This window comes from Rattus norvegicus, chromosome 1, assembly GCF_021556685.1.
Source record: "Rattus norvegicus strain SHRSP/BbbUtx chromosome 1, alternate assembly SHRSP_T2T, whole genome shotgun sequence".
NCBI classification, from domain to species: domain Eukaryota; kingdom Metazoa; phylum Chordata; class Mammalia; order Rodentia; family Muridae; genus Rattus; species Rattus norvegicus.
This window is the reverse complement of record NC_141534.1, coordinates 70437394-70464582: the sequence shown is the minus strand read 5'-3', so window position 1 is coordinate 70464582 and position 27189 is coordinate 70437394. Positions and strand designations below refer to the sequence as shown.

General features: G+C 37.6%; 1 protein-coding gene across 1 annotated transcript; it reads left to right on the top strand.

The window, feature by feature from the left end:
- The first annotated feature begins 24673 nt into the window (after positions 1-24673).
- Positions 24674-25705, top strand: Fpr2l1 (formyl peptide receptor 2 like 1). The gene has a single exon (NM_001169140.1). It carries the CDS (start codon positions 24674-24676, stop codon positions 25703-25705), a length of 1032 nt encoding a protein of 343 aa, NP_001162611.1.
- The last annotated feature ends 1484 nt before the right edge of the window (positions 25706-27189 follow it).

The following is a 27189-nucleotide window of genomic DNA, read 5'->3' as shown; positions in this document are numbered from 1 at the left end:
ATTCCCAGTTTCTATCTCCGTCTAACCATCTTTCCACCTATCCCCTCTCTCTCTCTCTCTCTCTCTCTCTCTCTCTCTCTCTCTCTCTCTCTCTCTCTTTCTCTCTCTCTCTTTCTCTCTCTCTTTCTATCCATCCATCCATCCATCTATCAATCTTCCATTCATTCATTCTCTTATGTATGTGCATGTGTGTGAGTTTATTTGTAGGCATATATGTTAATGTGACACATGTATGCTACTGTACACATCTGGCAGTTAGTGAACATTTTTAATGTACCACATACGTACAACCTGTTTAAAATCAATTTCCCTGCTGTGTACATCAAGCTAGCTGACAATCAAGATTTCATGAACTCTTTAGTCATGACTTCAAATCTGATGTGCAGCACACTGAATGTTACAGATATTTACCCTAGTGTTAGATTGTTACGTGAGTTTTGAGGTTTTGAACATAGGTCCTCATGTTTGCATTGTAAGAGCATTTGCCCACTACACCTTTTCCTCAGTACAAGTTGTTCTGGCTATGAGTTATAAAATATCAGTATAAGAAGGCTGAAATATTTCCAGAAGTAGAATATGAGGTCCTTTGTTGTTCCTGCTGCTCTAGTTCCATGACATTCTAGAAGCAGAAATTTGAGTATCTTAGTGTAGTAGGATTTCTGAAAGATTTTAAAATTGTGAGCCTCACAATTTTAAAATTGTGAGTGTATGTATAATCCTTGCTAGTATTCACACATATATTGTCAGGACAGTCTCCTTATACATAGTTTGAAACATTAACACCTGCTGAGGGGGTCAGACCAAAAGCATAGCTAACCCACTTACTAAATATTTTCTGTATTTGTAAGACAGCTCATTGCCATAGACTTAGGGAAGTCTTCAATGATGTTAATTGACTCAGCTCTTAATATTCCCCAGGACCTACTGACTTGTTCTGGAACTGAATTTATATCTAATTCTCAGGTGCATGATGGCCTCAAGGTCCCTTTGATGAAGGTGTCACTGCTCAGCTGCTGACAAGGAAATTGTAGTTCAGGTCCAGAGGTGAAATTAGAGAGCTTCAGGACTTATAACTGCACTCACTGGCTGCAAATAGACCAAGTATACTTAGGCCACATTCCTGACTCCATTCCAGCCTCAGAGCTCAGCCCTGGTGAGTGATTTATTTGGTTCATTTCAAGTTAGGTATGTGGATGATTACAAAAGGAGTACATGAATAGAATTGTAAAGGGTAGAAGTTTTCTCACCAGCTTCGGGAGAGGTTGTCCTGTGAAAGACTGTGGTCTGTGGTAGTAGAAATGTGCAAGAATGTGAAGTACAGAAGGCAAGGTATAAGGATGTCAGGATATCTGCCCTGAGGGGTCATGCTGGATCAGAATGTTTCAATATTCTAGTTGCGTTTCACACTTAATACAGCTGTTCTTCAGGGGCTCCATGTATGCAGAACATACTCATAAATTAGAGTCTTGGGTGTTTGTACAGACTATAAAACGATGGTACCTGATCTATACTCTCATCCACAGATGTGTAAATACACACACACACAAATATAGACAAACAATAACACATAGAAAACACATAGTCACACATATCTTGGGTTTACTTATATTTAGCTGTTGTAAGTAAATATGGAGTAACTTAATTTTACCCCAATCATTTCAGTACTGAAATACACAGTTTATACCTGACACTGAAAAAAAACCCAGCTTCTGAAGCCAGGAAAAGAGTTTGTAATTCCTGACACAGTTCGAATGAATTAAAGGCATAGAGGCTCTTAATAATTTGGGTGTCATATATACTAAATCAATGATACAAAGGTACAAATTCATGTACACAGCTAGCATCTTGAAAACTATCATGTGTGTTCCTCTGGCAAGATTCAAGAGCCAGAGAGTTCACTATAGCTTCCATGCAACTACATAACCCCTAATGTTCATCCCTGTTTGCTGTTATTTTAGAGGTTCTACATTAGAGATCTACATGATCTTCAGTTAGTGAGACACAGGTGAACAAAGATAGGAGAAATATAAACTATACTCTTGTATACAATAAGGGATGAATAGCTTACTCCAGGAACTGTAAGCACAAGAAACCACCAGCTGACAGGTCATACCACAGTAACCTGTCATTATGGACATATCAGACCCAGTATGCTCGTTGGTATAGACAAATGTACCCCATAATCTAAGAACTTGCCATTCATATTTTGTTTTGCATATTTAATTAGTGACAAGACTTTTTTGAAGTATAAGTAATCAGCCATTACTTATACTTAACAGGTATCACAGCTAAAATTATGAACATAGCTACAAATCCTGTCCATTTTCTTACTGTCATATAATACACTTGCTCTGTTGGCCTCACTCAGACACAAGGCATATAGTGAGCTTCTTTATGTCTCTATAGTGTGTGTGTGTGTGTGTGTGTGTGTGTGTATGTGTTTGCGAATGTATACAAATGTACATATAGATACCAAAATACGCTTACAAAGTATCAGCAATTATCAAAACCAAGATAAAAAAAAAGCGAAGTTCATCAGTAGGGTTATATAGTTGCATGGAAACTGCACTGCACTATATGCTTTCTTAGCTGCAAAATACTTGCTCTGATATCTCTATCTCTACTCCTATCTATATTATGTTCTTCCTCATCCTATCTTCATCTCTCCTCTTCCCTTCCTCGCTCATCTTCCCCTCTCTCTTTCTGCATGCTTGCATGTTTTTGTATGTGTTCGTATGTGTGTGTGAGAGTTCCACACTTTTGGAGACATAAAATTGTAAAAGTTGTCACATACCCTGATTCTGAATCTACAGGAATTTTTTTCTGTCTACTATGAAAGCTGGAAACTGAACTTAGGTACTGATTGAGTAACAAGTACTTTTGACCACCGAGCCATTTTTTCACAACTATACTTCCCTTTTGACCTGTGTAAATTAGGATAAGGAAAAGTGAAGAGATGGGTCAGCATTTAAGAGTTTTCCTGGTCTTTCAGAAGGTCTAACCTGTGTCCACATGACTCCTGTTTGGCACAAGCCAGCTGCCAATAACTGCAGATTAAGGGAATCTTATAACATCATTTGCCTTCTCACATGACACATACACTTGCACAGGGTCACCTATTCAAACACATAGAGACACAATTAAAATAAATGTAAAAAGTGAAAATCTCTCAAGTGTCTTACTTGACATGGACATTCAGTATGGATCAGCATGAGAGTTCTGTACTCAGATGCAAAATCCAACATAGATGAAATAAAACTTTCTTGTTCACTGAAATGAAGTTAAGATAATTTATTGAGGAAAAGGCTGCAAAATACAAATGTTGTGCATTGTGGCATGTGTTTTTTGTTTTTTGTTTGTTTGATCAATTTGGTTTTAAGTTGGTATTACATAACATAATCTGACCTCAGTGTTACGATGGAGCTTATGATGATGTGGATCTTCTGTTTAGTCTATATCTTAACTGATGTGATTTTAGATACCCCATCAATGTAGTGCTGGCAACTCAACCAAGGCATTCATACATGCTATGTAAAAATTGTATGTAATCTACCTCCTGATTCCTATCCCAAGACCCTTTAAAATACATAGGCAAACCTTACATTTAAGTCTGAATGTCTGCTCTCTTGTTCTAGTATGTCTCTGTATAATTCTGGTTTACTGTTATCTCTTTGTGTACTCATTAACTGCAACACTTCACAGGTCTCAAGTTTCCATGCTGACTTGTTTTGCCTCATTTTGTTACTGATCTTGTTTTTCTTTTCCATAGAGAAAACTATGGGAAAACAGCTGGAAAATATCAAATCCAGCTGAAAGAATGGTTTGAAGAATCCTGGTGTGTGTGTGTGTGTGTGTGTGTGTGTGTGTGTGTGTGTGTTTGTGTGTGTGTGTGAGAGAGAGAGAGAGAGAGAGAGAGAGATGGAGAGACAGAGAGATGGAGAGACAGAGAGACAGAAATTTGCAAGGCAATGCTAAGTTAAATTCCATTGTCAATTAGCACATAGCTGTATTACTTTGAGTGAATCAGTGTCTTATTTTAGCTTTCCATGTGACATTCCTATCAATTGTCACATTAAAATGAGAATTGGAATCTTTAGCCAATTTGGTTCTCTAGAAGATTCTTGAAGGTTTGTATTTACAACTTTTTACACAGGAGCAATTCTAGTTAAAATTCCTGCTTTTGTGTTTACTTTTTCTTTATTGGGAACACAGTAATGCTTCCTTAAATGATGCCTCCTGGGTAGAGTTAATGTCCTAAAATGGATCTCAGAGAGGTGTCTTATTCTAGTTTCTATCATGACAGGAAGGAGTGAGTATTTGAGAGTGAAAATCTTGAAGATTCCTCAAGAGAGATGATATCCCATCACTCAACCACCCCTCTCACCCAGTACTCAAAGCTATTTTCATTTCCTGCACCAACTTTCAGCACTGAGGGATTTTCTGTTGTTTGTAAGCTACTTATTCTAGGACTTAGGTAAGGTAGGTGTAACTGATTCAAGGTACAGTCTCTGATATGAAAATACTACACACAAAATCATAAGACCCCCTCCTTATACAAGATAGGATATTTATTCATGTGAAGTAGATACATTTGAATGTGCAAATCAGGCACTGAATAATTATCACTTATTGAGTTTTTTAATTAATTAATTAATTAATTAATTATTTTGTGTATATGCAATACAGAACCATACACAGAGAAAAATAGGTAAAAATTTGTAGTGATTCAAATGAGTACTCAGAGGTAGAATTATGGGTGGGGTGGGTAAATGCATACATTAGTACACAGATGAGGGACATAAGACAACTTTATAGAATCACTTCTCTTTTTCCATCTTTCTGTGTATTGCAGCCTCCTTCGAAGGGGAAAGAAGTGCCTATTTATGATTATGGTAAATAAGTATAGCATGCCAAATTAGGATTACATACAGTAGTTCTGAAAGTCAAACATTCTACATGTAGCAAAATGATACTTTTTGTGGGTTATTCTTCTCTCTTCTGTACTATTAGATTTATTTACATTAGGAGAAGGTAAAAAGACTTGGTGGTACTCGTTGCTTATTAAATAATATTGTAATTATCTTGCTAACTGAATATTAATATATTTCATATTTGAGATTATAATATAAACATATCATTTCTTTCTTAATTCCAACCACTCCCATATTACCTCTCATTTGCTATCAAATTAATGGTCTCTGTTTTCATTAATATGCATTGCATTCATATATATATATATGTATATAACTGACTGCCCCCTGCTCAGTCTATATAATATCTATTGAATATGCATTTTTAGGACTGAACTATTTAGTACTGGATAAACAGTTGGAAGCATCTTATCTTTGAAAAGAAAATTTTTTCTAGATCTTAGGGTTCCTTATGAATAGAAGCCTTATGGGCTGTTACCATTGATGTCATTTTATATATTGTTGCTATCCTGATTCAACTAGTTTTATCAAATATATTGAATGCATTCTTGTATTTTGGTAATGATGATATTAAATTAATGATTTTCCAGATGTCCTGAGTCAGAAGGCTCCAGTTTTCAAAATTGTTTACATAAGATGATAGGAATGTAGCAATGACATTAGGTTAAAAGTAATACAGAGAGTATATATACATATACATACACATACGATTATATGTTTATGACTGTGCATACACACACATGTCTCATCAACTCCCTATGACCACAATTATTTCTCTCCGGGTATTTCTGAATTCAAAGAGATAACATAACTTCTTATTCTTGTTTCATGTATATATATATATATATGTATATATATATATATATATGAATTTAAGTAATGACAAATGTTTGTGTAATCAACAGAAACACTGCACTATAACTGCTCACTGCTAGGTGTACTTATTACTTGACTGCACTTCATGGTATCCTCATTTTGTTTGTTTTTACAACCTTGCCATGAGATTATATCACCAACAGAGGGCTAGTTTGTCTTGCCTTAAAAATCCATAAAGAAAATGCATCAGTCTTTTCCAGTAAATTTATTAAAACTATATGCTCAATTACAGTAATTTCTTACCAGACGTCCATAGGTAATCTCAAATTGACAACAACTAACACCCAGTTTAAAAACAGAAGACTATGCAAGAATTTGCTCATTATTGAGCTACAGCCCTAGCCACAAATAAGACAAATTGATTGATTAATTGTGTGTGTGTTTTCATGATTTTTACAGTTTGTTTTTCTCCAGAATTGTTCTATGGTTAAAGCAAAACTGACTTTTTCATGATGTCCATCTAGATCATTATGTCGTTTACATATAGGTATTTGTTAATTTTTTCATGATAAATTTCTTTGCAAAATTCAATTAACTCACAGTTACAGAAAACATACTAATTAATCTATGAGCCCACCTCCATTCATCCTGAAATCCTCTTCCTCTATTATAAGGAATGCCAATCTATGCAATAACATGTTTATGTCTGTCCATAAACACATATGTTTCATCAACTCCCTATGACCACTATTGCTCTCCAGGTATTTCTGATTTGAACGAGATAACATAAATTCTTGGTTTTTGTCTCTTCTCATTCATTGCTTCCCCTGTAGAAAGATTCTTGCCTGCTGCAATATGTAGTAAGTCCCTCAAGATAATTATTAGAAATTACTCTTAGAGGTATGGACATCAAATTCCCTCTTTAAATCTAGACTGGGACAACTGAATCTCATTTCTTTAACTTGCTTTACATTCCATGCTCTATGTCTCAAATAGTTACCATCCATTCTTTTCTTAACTTTTACGTGTATTTATTATTTTCTTATATATGTTTTTATGTTTGTCAGAGTTCTCTGCATCATATGACAGCACATACCTGCAGAATCCAAGGACCATCAGACACTCAAGGAACTCAAGTGTAGGAGATGGGGGGCTGCCTGATACAGATGCTAAGAACAAAGTCAAAATGACATATAAAAGCAGACATCTCTTAATCAGTGAGGCATTCAGCCTCTGCTGATTAATTTGCCTCTCACTCCTCTGCCTCTGCCCTATCATCACCTCTCCCTTTGTCTCCATTGGTTCTCTTATAGAGGAGGTCAAACTATGACTTTGGCCTAGAATTCTCCATGTAGACCAGGCTGACATTAAACTCACAAAGAACCACCAGGCCCTTTTGCATAAGTGCTTGGATTAAAGGTATGCCACCATGTTTAGGACATTGTATTTTCTTTTCTTTTCTTTTCTTTTTTTATTAACTTGAGTATTTCTTATATACATTTAAAGTGTTATTCCCTTTCCCGGTTTCCGGGCAAACATCCCCCTCCCCCCTCCCCTTCCTTATGGGTGTTCCCCTCCCAACCCTCCCCCCATTGCCACCCTCCCCCCATAGTCTAGTTCACTGGGGGTTCAGTCTTAGCAGGACCCAGGGCTTCCCCTTCCACTGGTGCTCTTACTAGGATATTCATTGCTACCTATGGGGTCAGAGTCCAGGGTCAGTCCATGTATAGTCTTTAGGTAGTGGCTTAGTCCCTGGAAGCTCTGGTTGCTTGACATTGTTGTACTTTTGGGGTCTCGAGCCCCTTCAAGCTCTTCCAGTTCTTTCTCTGATTCCTTCAACGGGGGACCTATTCTCAGTTCAGTGGTTTGCTGCTGGCATTCGCCTCTGTATTTGCTGTATTCTGGCTGTGTCTCTCAGGAGCGATCTACATCCGGCTCCTGTCGGTCTGCACTTCTTTGCTTCATCCATCTTGTCTAATTGGGTGGCTGTATATGTATGGGCCACATGTGCGGCAGGCTCTGAATGGGTATTCCTTCAGTCTCTGTTTTAATCTTTGCCTCTCCCTTCCCTGCCAAGGGTATTCTTTTTCCTCATTTAAAGAAGGAGTAAAGCATTCACATTTTGATCATCCGTCTTGAGTTTCGTTTGTTCTAGGGATCTAGGGTAATTCAAGCATTTGGGCTAATAGCCACTTATCAATGAGTGCATACCATGTATGTCTTTCTGTGAATGGGTTAACTCACTCAGGATGATATTTTCCAGTTCCAACCATTTGCCTACGAATTTCATAAACTCGTTTTTGATAGCTGAGCAATATTCCATTGTGTAGATGTACCACATTTTCTGTATCCATTCCTCTGTTGAAGGGCATCTGGGTTCTTTCCAGTTTCTGGCTATTATAAATAAGGCTGCGATGAACATAGTGGAGCACGTGTCTCTTTTGTATGTTGAGGAATCTTTTGGGTATATGCCCAAGAGAGGTATAGCTGGATCCTCAGGCAGTTCAATGTCCAATTTTCTGAGGAACCTCCAGACTGATTTCCAGAATGGTTTTACCAGTCAGCAATCCCACCAACAATGGAGGAGTGTTCCTCTTTCTCCACATCCTCGCCAGCATCTGCTGTCACCTGAGTTTTTGATCTTAGCCATTCTGACTGGTGTGAGGTGAAATCTCAGGGTTGTTTTGATTTGCATTTCCCTTATGACTAAAGATGTTGAACATTTTTTTAGGTGTTTCTCAGCCATTCTGCATTCCTCAGCTGTGAATTCTTTGTTTAGCTCTGAACCCCATTTTTAATAGGGTTATTTGTTTCCCTGCGGTCTAACTTCTTGAGTTCTGTGTATATTTTGGATATAAGGCCTCTATCTGTTGTAGGATTGGTAAAGGTCTTTTCCCAATCTTTTGGTTACCGTTTTGTCCTAACCACAGTGTCCTTTGCCTTACAGGAGCTTTGCAGTTTTATGAGATCCCATTTGTCGATTCTTGATCTTAGAGCATAAGCCATTGGTGTTTTGTTCAGGAATTTTTTTCCAGTGCCCATGTGTTCAAGATGCTTCCCTAGTTTTTCTTCTATTAGTTTGAGTGTGTCTGGTTTGATGTGGAGGTCCTTGATCCACTTGGACTTAAGCTTTGTACAGGGTGATAAGCATGGATCAATCTGCACTCTTCTACATGTTGCCCTCCAGTTGAACCAGCACCATTTGCTGAAAATGCTATCTTTTTTCCATTGGATGGTTTTGGCTGCTTTGTCAAAAATCAAGTGACCATAGGTGTGTGGGTTCATTTCTGGGTCTTCAATTCTATTCCATTGGTCTATCTGTCTGTCTCTGTACCAATACCATGCAGTTTTTATCACTATTGCTCTGTAATACTGCTTGAGGTCAGGGATAGTGATTCCCCCTTGAAGTCCTTTTATTGTTGAGGATAGTTTTAGCTATCCTGGGTTTTTTGTTATTCCAGATGAATTTGCAAATTGTTCTGTCTAACTCTTTGAAGAATTGGATTGGTATTTTGATGGGGATTGCATTGAATCTTTAGATCGCTTTTGGTAAAATGGCCATTTTTACTATATTAATCCTGCCAATCCATGAGCATGGGAGATCTTTCCATCTTCTGAGGTCTTCTTCAGTTTCTTTCTTCAGTGTCTTGAAGTTCTTATTGTACAGATCTTTTACTTGCTTGGTTAAAGTCACACCGAGGTACTTTATATTATTTGGGTCTATTATGAAGGGTGTCGTTTCCCTAATTTCTTTCTCGGCTTGTTTCTCTTTTGTATAGAGGAAGGCAACTGATTTATTTGAGTTAATTTTATACCCAGCCACTTTGCTGAAGTTGTTTATCAGCTTTAGTAGTTCTCTGGTGGAACTTTTGGGATCACTTAAGTAAACTATCATATCATCTGCAAATAGTGATATTTTGACTTCTTCATTTCCGATCTTTATCCCCTTGATCTCCTTTTGTTGTCTGATTGCTCTGGCTAGAACTTCAAGAACTATATTGAATAAGTAGGGAGAGAGTGGGCAGCCTTGTCTAGTCCCTGATTTTAGTGGGATTGCTTCAAGTTTCTCTCCATTTAGTTTAATGTTAGCAACTGGTTTGCTGTATATGGCTTTTACTATGTTTAGGTATGGGCCTTGAATTCCTATTCTTTCCAGGACTTTTATCATGAAGGCGTGTTGAATTTTGTCAAATGCTTTCTCAGCATCTAATGAAATGATCATGTGGTTCTGTTCTTTCAATTTGTTTATATAATGGATGACGTTGATGGTTTTCCGTATATTAAACCATCCCTGCATGCCTGGGATGAAGCCTACTTGATCATGGTGGATGATTGTTTTGATGTGCTATTGAATTCGGTTTGCCAGAATTTTATTGAGTATTTTTGCGTCGATATTCATAAGGGAAATTGGTCTGAAGTTCTCTTTCTTTGTTGTGTCTTTGTGTGGTTTAGGTATAAGAGTAATTGTGGCTTCGTAGAAGGAATTCGGTAGGGCTCCATCTGTTTCAATTTTGTGGAAGAGTTTGGATAATATTGGTATGAGGTCTTCTATGAAGGTTTGATAGAATTCTGCACTAAACCCGTCTGGACCTGGGCTCTTTTTGGTTGGGAGACCTTTAATGACTGCTTCTATTTCCTTAGGAGTTATGGGGTTGTTTAACTGGTTTATCTGTTCCTGATTTAACTTCGATACCTGGTATCTGTCTAGGAAATTGTCCATTTCCTGAAGATTTTCAAGTTTTGTTGAATATAGGTTTTTATAGTAAGATCTGATGATTTTTTTGAATTTCCTCTGAATCTGTAGTTATCTCTCCCTTTTCATTTCTGATTTTGTTAATTTGGAAACACTCTCTGTGTCCTCTCGTTAGTCTGGCTAAGGGTTTATCTATCTTGCTGATTTTCTCAAAGAACCAACTTTCGGTTCTGTTGATTCTTTCTATGGTCCTTTTTGTTTCTACTTGGTTGATTTCAGCTCTGAGTTCGATTATTTCCTGCCTTCTACACCTCCTGGGTGTATTTGCTTCTTTTTGTTCTAGAGCTTTTAGGTGTGCTCTCAAGCTGCTGACATATGCTCTTTCCTGTTTCTTTCTGCAGGCACTCAGCGCTATGAGTTTTCCTCTTAGCACAGCTTTCATTGTGTCCCATAAGTTTGGGTATGTTGTACCTTCATTTTCATTAAATTCTAAAAAGTTTTTAATTTCTTTCTTTATTTCTTCCTTGACCAGGTTATCATTGAGTAGAGCATTGTTCAATTTCCACGTATATTGGGCATTCTTCCCTTATTGTTATTGAAGACCAGTTTTAGGCCGTGGTGGTCCGATAGCACGCATTAGATTATTTCTATCTTTCTGTACCTGTTGAGGCCCGTTTTTTGACCTAATTATATGGTCAATTTTGGAGAAAGTACCATGAGGAGCTGAGAAGAAGGTATATCCTTTTGCTTTAGGATAGAATGTTCTATAAATATCCGTTAAGTCCATTTGGCTCAAGACTTCTGTTAGTCTGTCGACATCACTGTTTAATTTCTGTTTCCATGATCTGTCCATTGATGAGAGTGGGGTGTTGAAATCTCCCACTATTATTGTGTGAGGTGCAATGTGTGTTTTGAGCTTTAGTAATGTTTCTTTTACGTATGTAGGTGCCCTTGTATTTGGGGCATAGATATTTAGGATTGAGAGTTCATCTTGGTGGATTTTTCCTTTGATGAATATGAAGTGTCCTTCCTTATCTTTTTTGATGACTTTTAGTTGGAAATTGATTTTATTTGATATTAGAATGGCTACTCCAGCTTGCTTCTTCTGACCATTTGCTTGGAAAGTTGTTTTCCAGCCTTTCACTCTGAGGTAGTGTCTGTCTTTGTCTCTGAGGTGTGTTTCCTGTAGGCAGCAGAATGCAGGGTCCTCGTTGCGTATCCAGTTTGTTAATCTATGTCTTTTTATTGGGGAGTTGAGGCCATTGATATTGAGAGATATTAAGGAATAGTGATTATTGCTTCCCGTTATATTCATATTTGGATGTGAGGTTATGTTTGTGTGCTTTCATTCTCTTTGTTTTATTGCCAAGACAATTAGTTTCTTGCTTCTTCTAGGGTATAGCTTGCCTCCTTATGTTGGGCTTTACCATTTATTATCCTTTGTAGTGCTGGATTTGTAGAAAGATATTGTGTAAATTTGGTTTTGTCATGGAATATCTTGGTTTCTCCATCAATGTTAATTGAGAGTTTTGCTGGATACAGTAACCTGGGCTGGCATTTGTGTTCTCTTAGGGTCTGTATGACATCAGTCCAGGATCTTCTGGCCTTCATAGTTTCTGGCGAGAAGTCTAGTGTGATTCTGATAGGTCTGCCTTCATATGTTACTTGACCTTTTTCCCTTACTGCTTTTAATATTCTTTCTTTATTTTGTGCGTTTGGTGTTTTGACAATTATGTGACGGGAGGTGTTTCTTTTCTGGTCCAATCTATTTGGAGTTCTGTAGTCTTCTTGTATGTCTATGGGTATCTCTTTTTTTAGGTTAGGGAAGTTTTCTTCTATGATTTTGTTGAAGATATTTACTGGTCCTTTGAGCTGGGAGTCTTCACTCTCTTCTATACCTATTATCCTTAGGTTTGATCTTCTCATTGAGTCTTGGATTTCCTGTATGTTTTGGACCAGTAGCTTTTTCCGCTTTACATTATCTTTGACAGTTGAGTCAATGATTTCTATGGAATCTTCTGCTCCCGAGATTCTCTCTTCCATCTCTTGTATTCTGTTGGTGAAGCTTGTATCTACAGCTCCTTGTCTCTTCTTTTGGTTTTCTATATCCAGGGTTGTTTCCATGTGTTCCTTCTTGATTGCTTCTATTTCCATTTTTAATTCCTTCAACTGTTTGATTGTGTTTTCCAGGAATTCTTTCAGGGATTTTTGTGTCTCCTCTCTATGGGCTTCTACTTGTTTATTTATGTTTTCCTGGAATTCTTTCAGGCATTTTTGCGTTCCTCTCTGTAGGCTTCTACTTGTTCTCTATGGGAGTTCTTCACATCTTTCTTGAAGTCCTCCAGCATCTTGATCAAAAATGATTTGAAACTAGATCTTGCTTTTCTGGTGTCTTTGGATATTCCATGTTTGTTTTGATGGGAGAATTGGGCTCCGATGGTGCCATGTAGTCTTGGTTTCTGTTGCTTGTGTTCCTGCGCTTGCCTCTCACCATCAGATTATCTCTAGTGTTACTTTGTTCTGCTATTTCTGACAGTGGCTAGACTGTCCTATAAGCCTGTGTGTCAGGAGTGCTGTAGACCTGTTTTCCTCTCTTTCAGTCAGTTATGGGGACAGAGTGTTCTGCTTTCGGGCGTGTAGTTTTTCCTCTCTGCACGTCTTCAGCTGTCCCTGTGGGCCTCTGTCTTGAGTTCACCAGGCAGCTTTCTTGCAGCAGAAAAGTTGGTCTTACCTGTGGTCCCGAGGCTCAAGTTCGCTCGTGGGGTGCTGCCCACGGGCTCTCTGCAGCGGCAGCAACCAGGAAGACCTGTGCCGCCCCTTCCGGGAGCTTCAGTGCACCAGGGTTCCAGATGGTCTTTGGCTTTTTCCTCTGGCGTCCGAGATGTGTGTGCAGGGAGCAGTCTCTTCTGGTTTCCCAGGCTTGTCTGCCTCTCTGAAGGTTTAGCTCTCCCTCCCACGGGATTTGGCTGCAGAGAACTGTTTATCAGGTCTGTTTCCTTCAGGTTCAGGCTTTGTCTCAGGCAAGGGTCCTGCCGCTCCTGGGCCCTCCCCCACGGGAGCCCAGAGTCCTTATACAGTTTCCTCTTGGGCCAGGGATGTGGGCATGGGTGAGCAGTGTTGGTGGTCTCTTTCGCTTTCTTTTCTTTTCTTTTCTTTTCTTTCTTTCTTTTTTTTTTTTTAAGGAACGGTGCAACACTCTTTTTTTTTTTTTAAATTGCATTTTTTTCCTCCATCTTTATTGACTTGGGTGTTTCTTATTTACGTTTCAATTGCTATTCCCTTTCTGTGTTTCCAGGCCAACATCCCCCTTACCACTCCCCTTCCCCTTATATATGGGTGTTCCCTTCACCAACTTCCCCCATTATGGTCCTTCCCCAATTATGGTCCTCCCCACAACAATCACATTCACTGGGGGTTCAGTCTTGGCAGGACCAAGGGCTTCCCCTTCCACTGGTGCCTTTACTAGGCTATTCATTGCTACCTATGTAGTCAGAACTCAGGTTCAGTCCATGTATATAGTCTTTGCGTAGTAGTTTAGTCACTGGAAGCTCTGGTTGGTTGGCATTGTTGTTCATATGGGGTCTCAAGACCCTTCATTCTCTTTCAGTCCTTTCCCCGATTCCTTCAACGGGGTCCCATTCTCAATTCAGTGGTTTGCTCCTGGCATTCGCCTATGTATTTGCCTTATTCTCACTCTGTCTCTCAAGAGAGATCTATATCAGGTTCCTGTAAGCCTTCACTTCTTTGCTTCATCCATCTTATCTAGTTTGGTGGCTGTATATGTATGGGCCATATGTGGGGCAGGCTCTGAATGGGTGTTCCTTCAGCCTCTGTTCTAAACTTTGCCTCCATATCCCCTCATAATAGTATTCCTGTTCCCACCCTTTTTTTATCTTTATTGACTTGAGTATTTCTTATTTACATTTCAATTGTTATTCCACTTCCAGGTTTCCAGGCCAACATGCCCCTAAACCCTCCCTCTCCCCTTCTATATGGGTGTTCTCCTCCCCATCCTTCCCACATAACTACCCTATCCCCAAAAATCACGTTCACTGGGGGTTCAGTCTTGGCAGGAGCAAGGACTTCCCCTTCCACTGGTGCTCTTACTAGGATATTCTTTGAAACCTATGCAGTTGGAGCCCAGGGTCAGTCCATGTATATTCTTTGGGTAGTGGTTTAGTCCCAGGAAGCTCTGGTTGGTTGGCACTGTTGTTCATATGGGGTCTCGAGCCCCTTCAACCTATTTCAGTCCTTTCTCTGATTCCTTCGACGGGGTTCCAGTTCTCAGTTCAGTGGTTTGCTGCTGGCTTTCACCAATGTATTTGCTGTATTCTGGCTGTGTCTCTCAGGAGAGATCTACATCTGGTTCCTGTCAACCTGCACTTCTTTTCTTCATCCATCTTATCCAATTGGGTGGCTGTATATGTATGGGCCACATGTGGGGCAGGCTCTGAATGGGTGTTCCTTCTGCCTCTGTTTTAATCTTTGCCTCCCTATTCTCTGCCAAGGGTATTCCTGTTCCTCTTATAAAGAAGGAGTGAAGCATTCACATTTTGGTCATCCCTCATGAGTTTCATGTGTTCTGTGCATCTGCAGTAATTCAAGCATTTGGGCTAATAGCCACTTATCAATGAATGCATACCATGTGTATTTTTCTGTGATTTGGTTACCTCACTCAGGATGATATTTTCCAGTTCCATCCATTTGCCTATGAATTTCATAAAGTCATTGTTTTTGATAGCTGAGTAATATTCCCTTGTGTAGATGTACCATATTTTCTGTATCCATTCCTCTGGTGAAGGGCATTTGGGTTCTTTCCAGCTTCTGCCTATTATAAATAAGGCTGCTATGAACATAGTGGAGCACGTGACTTTTTTATACGTTGGGGCATCTTTTGGGTGTATGCCCAAGAGAGGTATAGCTGGATCGTCAGGTAGTTCAATGTCCAATTTTCTGAGGAACCTCCAGACTGATTTCCAGAATGGTTGTACCATCTGAAATCCCACAAACAGTGGAGGACTGTGTACCTCTTTCTCCACATCCTTGCCAGCATTTGTTGTCACCTGAGTTTTTGATCTTAGCCATTCTCACTGTTGTGAGGTGGAATCTCAGGGTTGTTTTGATTTGCATTTCCCTTACGACTAAAGATGTTGAACATTTCTTTATGTGTTTCTCCACCATTCGGCATTCCTCAGCTGTGAATTCTTTGTTTAGCTCTGAACCCCATTTTTAAATAGGGTTATTTGTCTCCCTGCGGTCTAATTTCTTGAGTTCTTTGTATATTTTGGATATAAGCCCTCTATCTGTTGTAGGATTGGTAACGATCTTTTCCCAATCTGTTGGTTGCAACAGATTGAATCCCATGTTTTAATAGAGTTATTTGTCTCCCTGCAGTCTAACTTCTTGAGTTCTTTGTATATTTTGGATATAAGCCCTCTATCAGTTGTAGGATTGGTAAGTATCTTTTCCCAATCTGTTTTTTGCCATTTTGTCCTAACAACAGCGGGCATTCTATTTTCTTAATGTATATTTGCAGTACATTCTCTAGGCCTATTATCTGTAAATAAGAGGTAATTTTTACGTTCAAAAAATGAATGTCTGCGATTATCTTAAAACATAGTAAACCATTCATTTTCTTTTAGACATGTATTTTATGTGAACATGACAAATACTGCGAAGATTACATAACTGAAATAGTTGCTCCAGAAAAGAAGCATAAGTTTAAAAAGAGGGAGAAGAAGAAGTTAACATCTTTCACTCTACATCATTACTGGTTTTATTTCTTACGTTTTTTAGATAGTAATTTACTAATTTGAAAAATATTAATTTTAAGTTTAAATATTTTTTTACATATTATTATAGAATCACTAATTATAGATGCCCTCGCATATATTCTATAATATTATTTATTTATTATATTTATGCAAATAAGTTTATTTATTTATTCATTTACTTATAGGTTTGGTTTTAGAGAGGTTTCATGTAATGATGCTGGTTGGCCCGGAATTATCTCTTTAGACAAAATAGTATCACACTCAAAGAGATTCATCAGTGACTGCCTTGGGATTAAACACTTGTGAGGCCAGGCCATTCCAATTTTAATTTTATTGTTATAATAGTTTATACAAGTGTCTCCTACACAAGTTCTTGAACCTTTAGGATGCTTCCAACATATAATATTCTGAGCAGTGGCATCCTGTTCTGTTATAATGTGATATATATGGGATATTCTTAATGTTACCATCCCTTACTTATAGATGGAATTCCAGATATGCTCTTAAGACATCTGTTCTGTTTGAATAAGAAAAATCTAAACATGATTGATTGTATAGTGTATGTGGCATTTTTGAATTAACTTTTGTAGAATACACTGAAATGGTACACTCTGACTTGAGTGAGAATTTCATACATGGCCTGTTGTGTCTATCACAAGTGAGATGATTTTTTAAAATCAAAACTGAGATATAATTCAGTGGAGATCCCGGGAGAGGGGATTTTGGTGATTTTTTTCTTAGATTATATACCTGGTATAGACAGGATTCAGATTGTTGCAAAATGCCTTTGTTCTTACAGTTTACGACTCTATGTCCTATACTAGGCAAGAAAAATGGCCCACTCAGATCATACTCATCAAAACAGTTGTGGGAAATTTCTTAATTCTTCTCTTCAAGCACATTTCACACAGTGTATTTATATATACACAGAAACAAACACAGTCTCTCTCTCTCTCTCTCTCTCTCTCTCTCTCTCTCTCTCTCTCTGTCGTTCTCCCTGTATGTGTGTACAGGAGTGTTTGTGTGTGTGTGTGTGTGTGTGTATGAGTGTGTCTGTGTGTAATATATATATATATATATATATATATATATATATATATATATATATATATATATATATATATATATAAATGTGTGTGTATAATCACAAGCCCCTTCAGATCTTTCAATCCTTTCTCTAATTCCTCCAACTGGGGTCCTGTTCTCAGTTCAGTGGTTTGCTGCTAGCATTTGCCTCTGTATTTGACATACTCTGGTTGTCTCTCAGGAGAGATCTATATCTGGCTCTGCTCAGCATGCACTCCTTAGCTTCATCATGCTTATCTAGTATGAATATATATATTCAATGTACATATATATATATATATGCCACATATTGTGCAAGCTCTGAATGGCTATTCCATCAGTCTATACTATAAACTTTGCCTCCATATCACCTAATATGGATTTTTTGTTCCCCTTATAAGAAGCGAAGCATCTGCATTTTGGTCATCCATCTTCTTTAGATTCACATGGTTTGTGGATTACATCTTGGGTAATTCGAGCTACTATCCATTTATCAGTGACAGCATAACATCTGTGTTTTTGTGTGACTGTGTTACCACACTCAGGATGATATTTTCTAGTTCATGCCATTCCCCTATGAATTTCATGAAGTCATTTTTTTTTATAGTAGAGTAGTATTCCATTTTGTAGATGTACTACATTTTCTGTATCCTTTCCTCTGCTGAGGGACATCTGACTTCTTTCTATATTCTGTCTATGACAAATAAGGCTGCTATGAACAAAGTGGAACACGGGTCTTTGTTGTACGTTGGGGGATCTTTTGGGTATATGCCCAGGAGAGCTATAACTGGGACCTCAGATACTGTAATGTCAAACTTTCTGAGAAATATCCAGACTGATTTCCAGAGTGGTTGTACCAGTTTGTAATCCCAACAACAATGGAGGAGTGGTCTTCTTTCTCCACATCCTTGCCAGCATCTGCTGTAACCTGAGTTTTGTATCTTAACTATTCTGACTGGTGTGAGGTGGAATTTCAGGGTTGGTTTGATTTGCATTTCCCTGATGACTAATGATGTGGAACATTTCTTTATGTGCTTCTCATCCATTCACCATTCCTCAGCTGAGAATTCTTTATTTAGCTCTGTACCCTAATTTTTCTTTTCTTATTGCATATTTTTTTATATTTAAAATGTTATCCCATTTCCCATTTTCCCAACATTAAACCCCCTATCTCACTCCCTCTCCCAATTCTTTCACAATGGTGTTCACCTACCCATCAGCAGACCCCTTCCCATTCCCCTGCCCTAACATTCCCCTACACTGTGGTCGTTGAGTCTTGGCAGGACCAAGGGCTTCTCTTTTCATTGGTGACCAACACGGCCATCCTCTACTACATATGCAGTTAGAGCCAAGGGTCTGTCCATATGTACTCTTTGGATGGTGGCTAGTTCCTGGAAGCTCTGGGTGGTTGATATTGTTGTTCTTATGGGGTTGAGAGCCCCTTCAGCTCCTTCATTCCTTTCTCTAACTCCTCCAATTGGGATCCCATTCTCAGTTCAATGGTTGGCAGCCAACATTCACCTCTGTATTTGTCACACTGTGGCAGAGCTTCTCAAGAGATAGCTATATCAGGCTCCCATCAGCATGCACTTCTTGACATCAGCAATATTGTCTGGGTTTGGTGGTTGTGTGTATATAGGCTGGATCCCCAAGTGAGGCAGGCTCTGAATGGCCATTCCTTCAGTCTCTGCTCCAAACTTTGTCTCTGTATTTCCTCCTATGAATATTTTTGTTCCCCCTTATGTTTTTAATTTTTGTTACATATATTTCTTTTCTTAAATTTCAAATGTTATTCCTCTTTCTGGTTTCCTGTCCATAAGCCCCCATTCCCTCCGCTCCCCCTTCCCCAGGCAGGTATTCCCCCTATACATATCGTATTCCCCTGCACTGAGGGTCCAACCTTGGCAGTACCAAGGACTTCTGCTTCCAATATATTGGTTGACATTTATCCTAATGACAGTGGCCTTTACCCTACAGAAGCTTTGCATTTTCATGAGTTTCTACTTGTCAATTCTTGATCTTAGAGCACAAACCTTTGCTGTTGTGTTCAGGAACTTTTTCACAGTGCCCATGAGTTCAAGACTCTTCCCTACTTTTCTTCTATTACTTTGAGTGCATCTGGTTTTCAGAGGTCTTTGATCCCCGTGGACTGAAAGCTTTTTACAGGGTGAAAAGAATGGATCAATTTTCATTCTTCCATATGCTGACCTCCAGTTGAACCAGCACCATTCGTTGAAATGCTATCTTTTCTCCATTGGATGGTTTTAGCTCCTTGGTCAAAGATCAAGTGACCATAAGTGAATGGGTTAATTTCTGGGTCTTCAGTTCTATTCCATTGATCTGTCTGCCTGTCTCTACCAATATCATACCGTTTTTACTACTAATGCTCTGCAGTGCAGCATGAGGTGATTCCCTAAGAAGGTCTTTTATTATTGAGTATATTTTACAGTATGCTGAGTTTTAGGTTATTCCAAATTAATTTGCAAATTGCTCTTTCTAGCTCTATGAAGAATTGAATTGGAGTTTTGATGGAGATTGCATTGAATCTGTAGATTGCTTTTGGAAAAATGGCCATTTTTACTATATTATTCCTGCCAATCCATATCCATGGGAGGTCTTCCCATCTTCTTAAATCTTCATCAATATCTTTCTTTACAGACTTGAAGTTCTTGTCATAAACAGATTTCTTGCTTGGTTAAAGTCACTCAGAGGTATTTTATATTATTTGGGAATATCATGAAAGGTGTCATTTCCCTAATTTCTTTCTCAGCCTCTCTATCCTTTGAGTAGAGGAAGGTTATTGATTTGTTTGGGTTCATTTTATACCCAGAAACTTTTCTCAAGTTTTTTTGTCAGGCTTAGCAGTTTTTCTGGTGGAACTTTTGGAGTCACTTAAGTATACTATCATATCATCTGTAAAGAATGATATTTTGATTTCTTCCTTTCCAATTTGTACCCCTTTGACCTCCTTTTGTTCTCTCATTGCTCTGGCTAAGACTTTGAGAACTTGAATAAGTACGGAGAGAGTGGGTAGCCTTGTCTAGTCCCTTATTTGTAGGATTGCTTCAAGTTTCTTTCCATTTAATTAGATGTTAGCTACTAGTTTGTTGTTGTATATTGCTTTTACTATGTTTAGGTATGGGCCTTGAATTCTTGATATTTTCAGGACTTTTATTATGAAGGGGTGTTAAATTTTGTCAAATGCTTTCTCAGCATCTAATATAATGATCATGTAGTCTTTATTTTTGCGTTTTATCTTTGTTTATATGGTGGATTGCGTTGATGGATTTCTGTGATTTGAACCATCCCTGGATCCCTGAGATGAAACCTACATGTTCATGAGGGATGACCATTTTGATGTGTTCAGTTTTGTGCTTTGGTATGCAAGAATTTCATTGAGTATATTTGCCTTGATATGCATAAGAAAAATTGGCCTGAAGATCTCTTTGTTGGTTCTTTGTGTGGTTTAGGTATAAGAGCAATTGTGGATTCATAGAAGGAATTTGGTAGTTTCTGTTTGTTTCTATTTTGTGGAATAGTTTGGATAATATTGGTATGAGGCCTTCTATGAAGGTCTCAAAGAATTCTGCAGTAAAGTGATCTGTTCCTGGGCTCTTTTTGGTTGGGAGAATTTTAATAACTGCTTCTATTTCTTTAGGATATATGGGGTTGTTTAGATGTTTTATCTGTTCCCGATTTAATTTTGTTGCCTCTATCTGAATAGGAAGTTGTCCATTTCCTCCAGATTTTCAAATTTTGTTGAATATCGGCTTTTGTAGTAGGGTCTGATGATTTTTTTAAAATTTCCTCAGATTCTGTTGTTACGTCTCCCTTCTCATTTCTGATTTTGTTAATTTGGACACATTCTCTGTGCCCTATGATTAGTCTGGCAAAGGGTTTAATCTATCCTTTTGATTTTCTCAAAAAGCCAGCTTCTGGTTCTGTTGATTCTTTGTATAGTGCTTTTTGTTTCTACTTGGTTGATATCAGACCTGTGTTTGATTCTTTCCTGCCTTCTATTCCTCTTGGGTGTATTTATTTCTTTTTGTTCTAGAACTTTTAGGTGTGTTGTCATGCTCCTGATGTATGTTCTCTCCTGTTTCTTTTTGCAGGCACTCTCTGCATGAGTTTTCTTCTTAACGCAGCTTTCATTTTGTTCCATAAGTTTTGGTATGCTGTACTTTCATTTTTATAATGAATCCTTTTATATAAGACCTTGTTTTGTATTAGCAGACAAATCTTTGCTTCACTTATTTCTTCAGTCCTTCATTTATCATTGCGTTTTTTACTGCACAATTCCAGGTTATGACATAATTTGAATTATTCCTTCATTATCATAATCAAAGGAAGTCAAAATGTAACCATTCATAAGCAGGATATACAACATAATAAGTAAATGTGCCTTAAAGTCACCAGGATGTGAACTAATGACATCTAGGTTGTTTCCTTATAAAAATAAATATCTCAGCTGTTTAAACTTACAGGAATGAGAATGTATTGAAACAGGGTGAAGATAGCCACATATAAATCAGTTATAGAAATTGTAGGAGAAAGTAATTTATCTATCATGGGTTTTGCATATCCAGAATTACAACAAGATTAATTGCTAGAATATATGATTTCAAGATATTGTATTTGCTCGTGCTAACCTTACCGAACTCTTCAATTTGACATTTCTTCAGAGATATCTACTTCTCTTAATGTCATAGATCAAATCAATTAATGCAGAGTTTTGTAGAGCATAAGCATGTTTTGCATATGTAGATCAGTTTATGTTTTGTGACACTTTAACTCATAAGTTGTAACAAAAATATTTACTTAGTCACACTCAGTGAACCAAAGACAGGTCAAACTAATGATCATAAAATAGTATAAATTATTGAATCAATGAGTTTGCTGAGGTTTCTTACAGGAGCAACATGCAAACTCTAGCAAAAGAGACAAAGGAAAAGCAGATTCATGATTGACAATTCCACCACACAATTATGGTGACTCATGAAACCTATATCCTATCATAACTTTTAGTCAGACATCTTGGCAGATCCCCAAGACTCCCCTAGGCATTTATGCCATCTCTCTTAGTAGTATTTGTTTAAAACATATCTGAAAACTTGGGAAGTGATACTCTGAAATATTTTATATTCAGAACTATGGAAACCTGTGTGTTGTTTATTCTATAGTACCAATGAACTTCCCCATTAATTCTGGGAGGTAATGTTTATATTTAGGATCCTCTGTGGATTTATATGTAAGTGGTATATATAAATTAGTGAATGAAAACATAAAACAAATGAACGAGCAAGTCTAAAATATGCATAATTGAGGTTGATGTAGCAATCGTGCTTGGCATTAAAGAGATTTTTGCATTCTTTAACATGAGAGTTGATGTAGAGAAATACATTGGTTGAAATATATGGATCAGTACCAGAAAACCTGCATCTTTTATAAAGTAAAGCACGCCATTAAATATAAAAGGTTCTTTCTCTTAAAAATGTAGACATTCCTGATGAGATCCTTACATATATCTTTCATCAAGTATTGAGTAATGAATATAGGTGGTTACAGCAAAATGTTATGAAGCAGAAAGGATTATATTTTCTGGATTGAATAGGATTTATATTGAGGAAAGGTGAAAAGGATATCTATTCATAACAAAATGTGGGATTCCTTAGGACACAGTATTAATTAAATTATTGCTAGAGTTGTGGCACTTTAAGCAGTTTATCCTTAACATTTGGTAGAGCAAAGAAAAAAATTCAGAGATTAGAGATGTTCATTTAGATTATAGACTCTATCTCCATCAGGGATGGAACAGTAGAAGACACTGGCATAAAGGCAGATGGTATTCACCTATCATTGATTTCCTTCCTTTCCAAAACCTGATGAAGGTACACATTATTGAACAATGACAATAACTCTTTACAATTCACTTTAACTCTCAGTTCAAACTAATCCATTACATTAATAGAAATACGATCTTACAGTAGGCAGGATCTGAAAGACTATGTGGAAACCTGCATCAGAGAAAAGATGAATATCTTGGTAAATCATTTTGTGTGGTGTCATGGGAAAAATTACATTGAACCTGACATGAACTAACCAAGAATTTGGACATGGTATTATGTGCCACTTTGTCTTGGCAGTTATCTCTTGAATTCACTGTTGCCATTAAGTCTTCTTGAAGCACAGTTGTAATCTCCCATATCAGTAGCTAAACTCTTAAGAGGTGTTCTTGTTTCCACACAGAAATACTAATGTAAGGTCTGTGTCCTTATAATATTAATTTTATTCATGCACTGTAGAACTCTTAAGCAAATAATAAAATGATGTATCACACAAAGGAAGTCTGTGAGTCTGTACATAACACACATTTGAAACGTTTTCCTTACCAAAAAAATTGGAAAGTGAAGATGGATCATTGCTTGCAGACACCTTTCTGGGGAGGCAGATATAGAGGAATACCTGGTTTGCACCAGCTGGTTAGATGGGCTACTCAGTACATTCCATGTCTATGAGAGAAGTCTGTCCAAAATTCCAAAATGTTTTGCACTTAAAGAGGGGGAGTTGAGCTCTGCTATTAATCCAATGTGCACAACATAAACATACACTCAATAAACACACTAGACACACAGTCAGATACACATAAAGAAAGACTATATGCTATGTTATTATTTGGACGAAGGTAACAAAAAATTGCCACTATAAATGCAGCATGCACAAAATAATCTTTAAAAAAATCTTGGAAAATTCTCAATATAAAAAGTAACAAAAATCATTGGGTAGCTTAAAATTACAAGGACATTATTATAGTCTTCATGCGCAGTGTATTTTATAAGAGTGTTTGCCCAGAAGGATATTCAAGTGAAAAGGGACAGGCATAGAGGAGTGCCACAAGAGTAATAAGAACATCACAGCTAGAACAAAAAAGGCATCATCTATAATGTTGAGGAAACATATTTCAATACTCCTCCCCTTCCCTTATTCTTTTTTGCAAATAAATACCTTAAATTCTGTTCATAAAATAGTTGTATTTTATTCTGTGACGAAAAAGATATATGCAAAGCCTCAATCAAGGGGGAATATCATTAGTCACTTCTGTGTTATTCCTTTTAAACTCAGGACTGCCAACTTTGTATTTCCTGTTCAATATCGGTGGTATAACATAGAATAATATGATCCTATTCATAATAAATATGTGAAGTAATAATTCTCTCTGATGGTGTATGTAAATATGGTTTCAATATGGAAGTTTCAACAGAGAAGTAGTTTTCATCCATTATACTTAAAATAGTTACCCTGATATGGAGGGTAATGTGGAATCTGAGTAAGCATGTTGGATACTGGAGCCATATCTGTGTAACAGCCACTGTTGAAATATTTAAGGTGCTGAGGAAATGGAAGCCAACTCCTCCATCCCTCTGAATGGATCAGAAGTGGTGTTTTATGATTCTACCACCTCTACAGTTCTGTGGATCCTCTCAGTGGTAGTCCTCTCCATAACCTTTGTCCTTGGTGTGCTAGGTAATGGGCTTGTGATTTGGGTGGCTGGGTTCCGAATGGCACACACTGTTACTACCATCTGTTATCTGAACCTGGCTTTGGGTGACTTCTCTTTCATGGCTACTTTACCAATACACATCATCTCAATGGTCATGAAAGGAAAATGGCTTTTTGGATGGTTCCTTTGCAAATTTGTTCACAGCATTGTACATATAAACCTTTTTGCAAGTGTTTTCCTGATCACTCTCATTGCCATGGACCGTTGTACTTGTGTCCTGCACCCAGTATGGGCTCAAAATCACCGAACTGTGGGTCTAGCAAGAAAAGTGGTTGTTGGAGCTTGGATTCTTTCTCTGCTGCTTACTTTGCCACATTTTCTCTTCTTGACTACAGTGAGAGATCCAAGAGGTGAAGTGCATTGTACATGTAACTTTGAATCTGTGGTTGCAAACCCTGAGGAGCAGTTAAAGGTGTCAATTATTGTGAGCACAGCTATAGGAATCATAAGTTTTATTATTGGCTTCAGCCTACCCATGTCCTTCATTGCCATTTGCTATGGTCTCATGGCTGTCAAGATTTGCAGAAAAGATTTTCTGAATTCCAGCCGCCCCTTACGTGTTCTCAGTGCTGTAGCAATTTCCTTCTTTATGTGTTGGTTCCCTTTTCAACTGATTATTCTTTTAGGTAATATCTGGAATAAGGAGACACCGAATAGCATTCACATATTGCTGAACCCAGCAAGCACACTGGCCTCCTTCAACAGCTGTCTCAACCCAATACTTTATGTCTTCCTTGGTCAAGAATTTAGGGAGAAACTGATTCATTCCCTGTCAGCCAGTCTGGAGAGGGCCCTGCAAGAAGACTCAGTCCTGAACGATGGCAAAAGCAGCAATTTTTCTTCATGTCCTGCAGATTCTGAATTATAGAAAATGGTAGCTGCAAGTCCAGTGGAGTGTTTCCTGTGCTACTGTATTCTCAATCTCTCATGTTACCTTGCATAATATTTTTAAAATTAATTTTAAAATCATTTTTGTCATTCAGTTTGTAAAAATGTAATACAAATAAAAACTAGTACCATACATTATTATTTTATTATAAAATAAATATTTGCTGGCCATGTGGTACATAACTATAACCTTAATAATGACATCTACAAAGAATTGTGATATAAAGGACAATTTATATAGAAATTTTGAGAATTGAAGCCAAATTGAGCCACTAGAGATCAACTCCAAAATCAATAAATTGTTCTGCCATGAAGAAGGAAAACTTATATCATTACTAGAAAGTAGGTAAAATTGTTGATAAACATAATATAAATAAAACTATTATTAAAAGGAAATATGTTGTGTTTTTGCTTGATCCCCTAGATGTTAGTTTGAATTAGAAAACTGTGTGTGTGTGTGTGTGTGTGTGTGTGTGTGTGTGTGTGTGTGTGTACATGGACATGTAAAAGATATGAAAGTACATTCAGGATGTCAATGGACTAAAACACTGAAATTATAAGCAAGCAAAAAAACTAAATGTTTTCTTTTAAGAGAATTGTGATAGGTGTGTTTTCTCTTTGCACTATTACAGCAGTAACTAGGACAACTTGTAGCCAAAATAATCCTATTTATCTCCACGTTGCTATAGTCAGAAGTGAGAATCTCACTATGATATTGTGCATTTTAAGGATGATGTGGAGTCCCTGACCTGGGGCATGCAGTGTTTTGAAGGTTATGGAAGTGTTGTTGTGGGAGGATGAAAGCTAGGGTTTACAAACTAGAGACCTAAGTCTAATAAAATTTCTGAAGTTTCCATTGTATATGACAGAAAGTGTCTGAAGTAGAAAGCAAGTATGACAAGTGCAAAATTGTCCTAAACAGTCATAGGAGAGACCTTTCAATATACACCTGGTTAGACTTGAAAGAAAGAATTTGGGATATAAGATTTGCACAGACTGGGAGGAAGGTTATTATTGGCTTTGCTGTTTTGGTTTCTGACTCATATCTGGGAAGCTTTTGTTTTTCTCTCAGGTAGAATGTACTTCTTTTTGGAAACTCTATTAGAGAGTGGCTCAGAGAATTTGCACAATATCGTGGACAGGAGGAAACTTAATTTTCAGGATGTCCTGAAAACATAGGATACAGAGAGTAGCTGGGCTACACTCCTCTCATCCCCATGTATTGTATATAAGTCAAAACTGACGAGAGTTGAGAAGGTAAAAAGAGATGTTATGAGTATCTGATAACAAGTATTGTAAAAGATTGTACAGGGGCAAGAAATACAGAAACAATGATTTGGGTCATCTAGAGTAGTGAGCATGTTGTAGACCATGCTCACTACTTTAAAGTAGTTATGTCTTAAAGTTTGGTATGTCTTAATTTGTGCCATATTACAGCTTCTCAAGTAAACATGAAGTGTGAAT

Excerpts from the sequence above, each read along its gene's own strand:
- Fpr2l1 (NM_001169140.1), top strand. The coding sequence starts at position 24,674 with ATGGAAGCCAACTCCTCCATCCCTCTGAATGGATCAGAAGTGGTGTTT.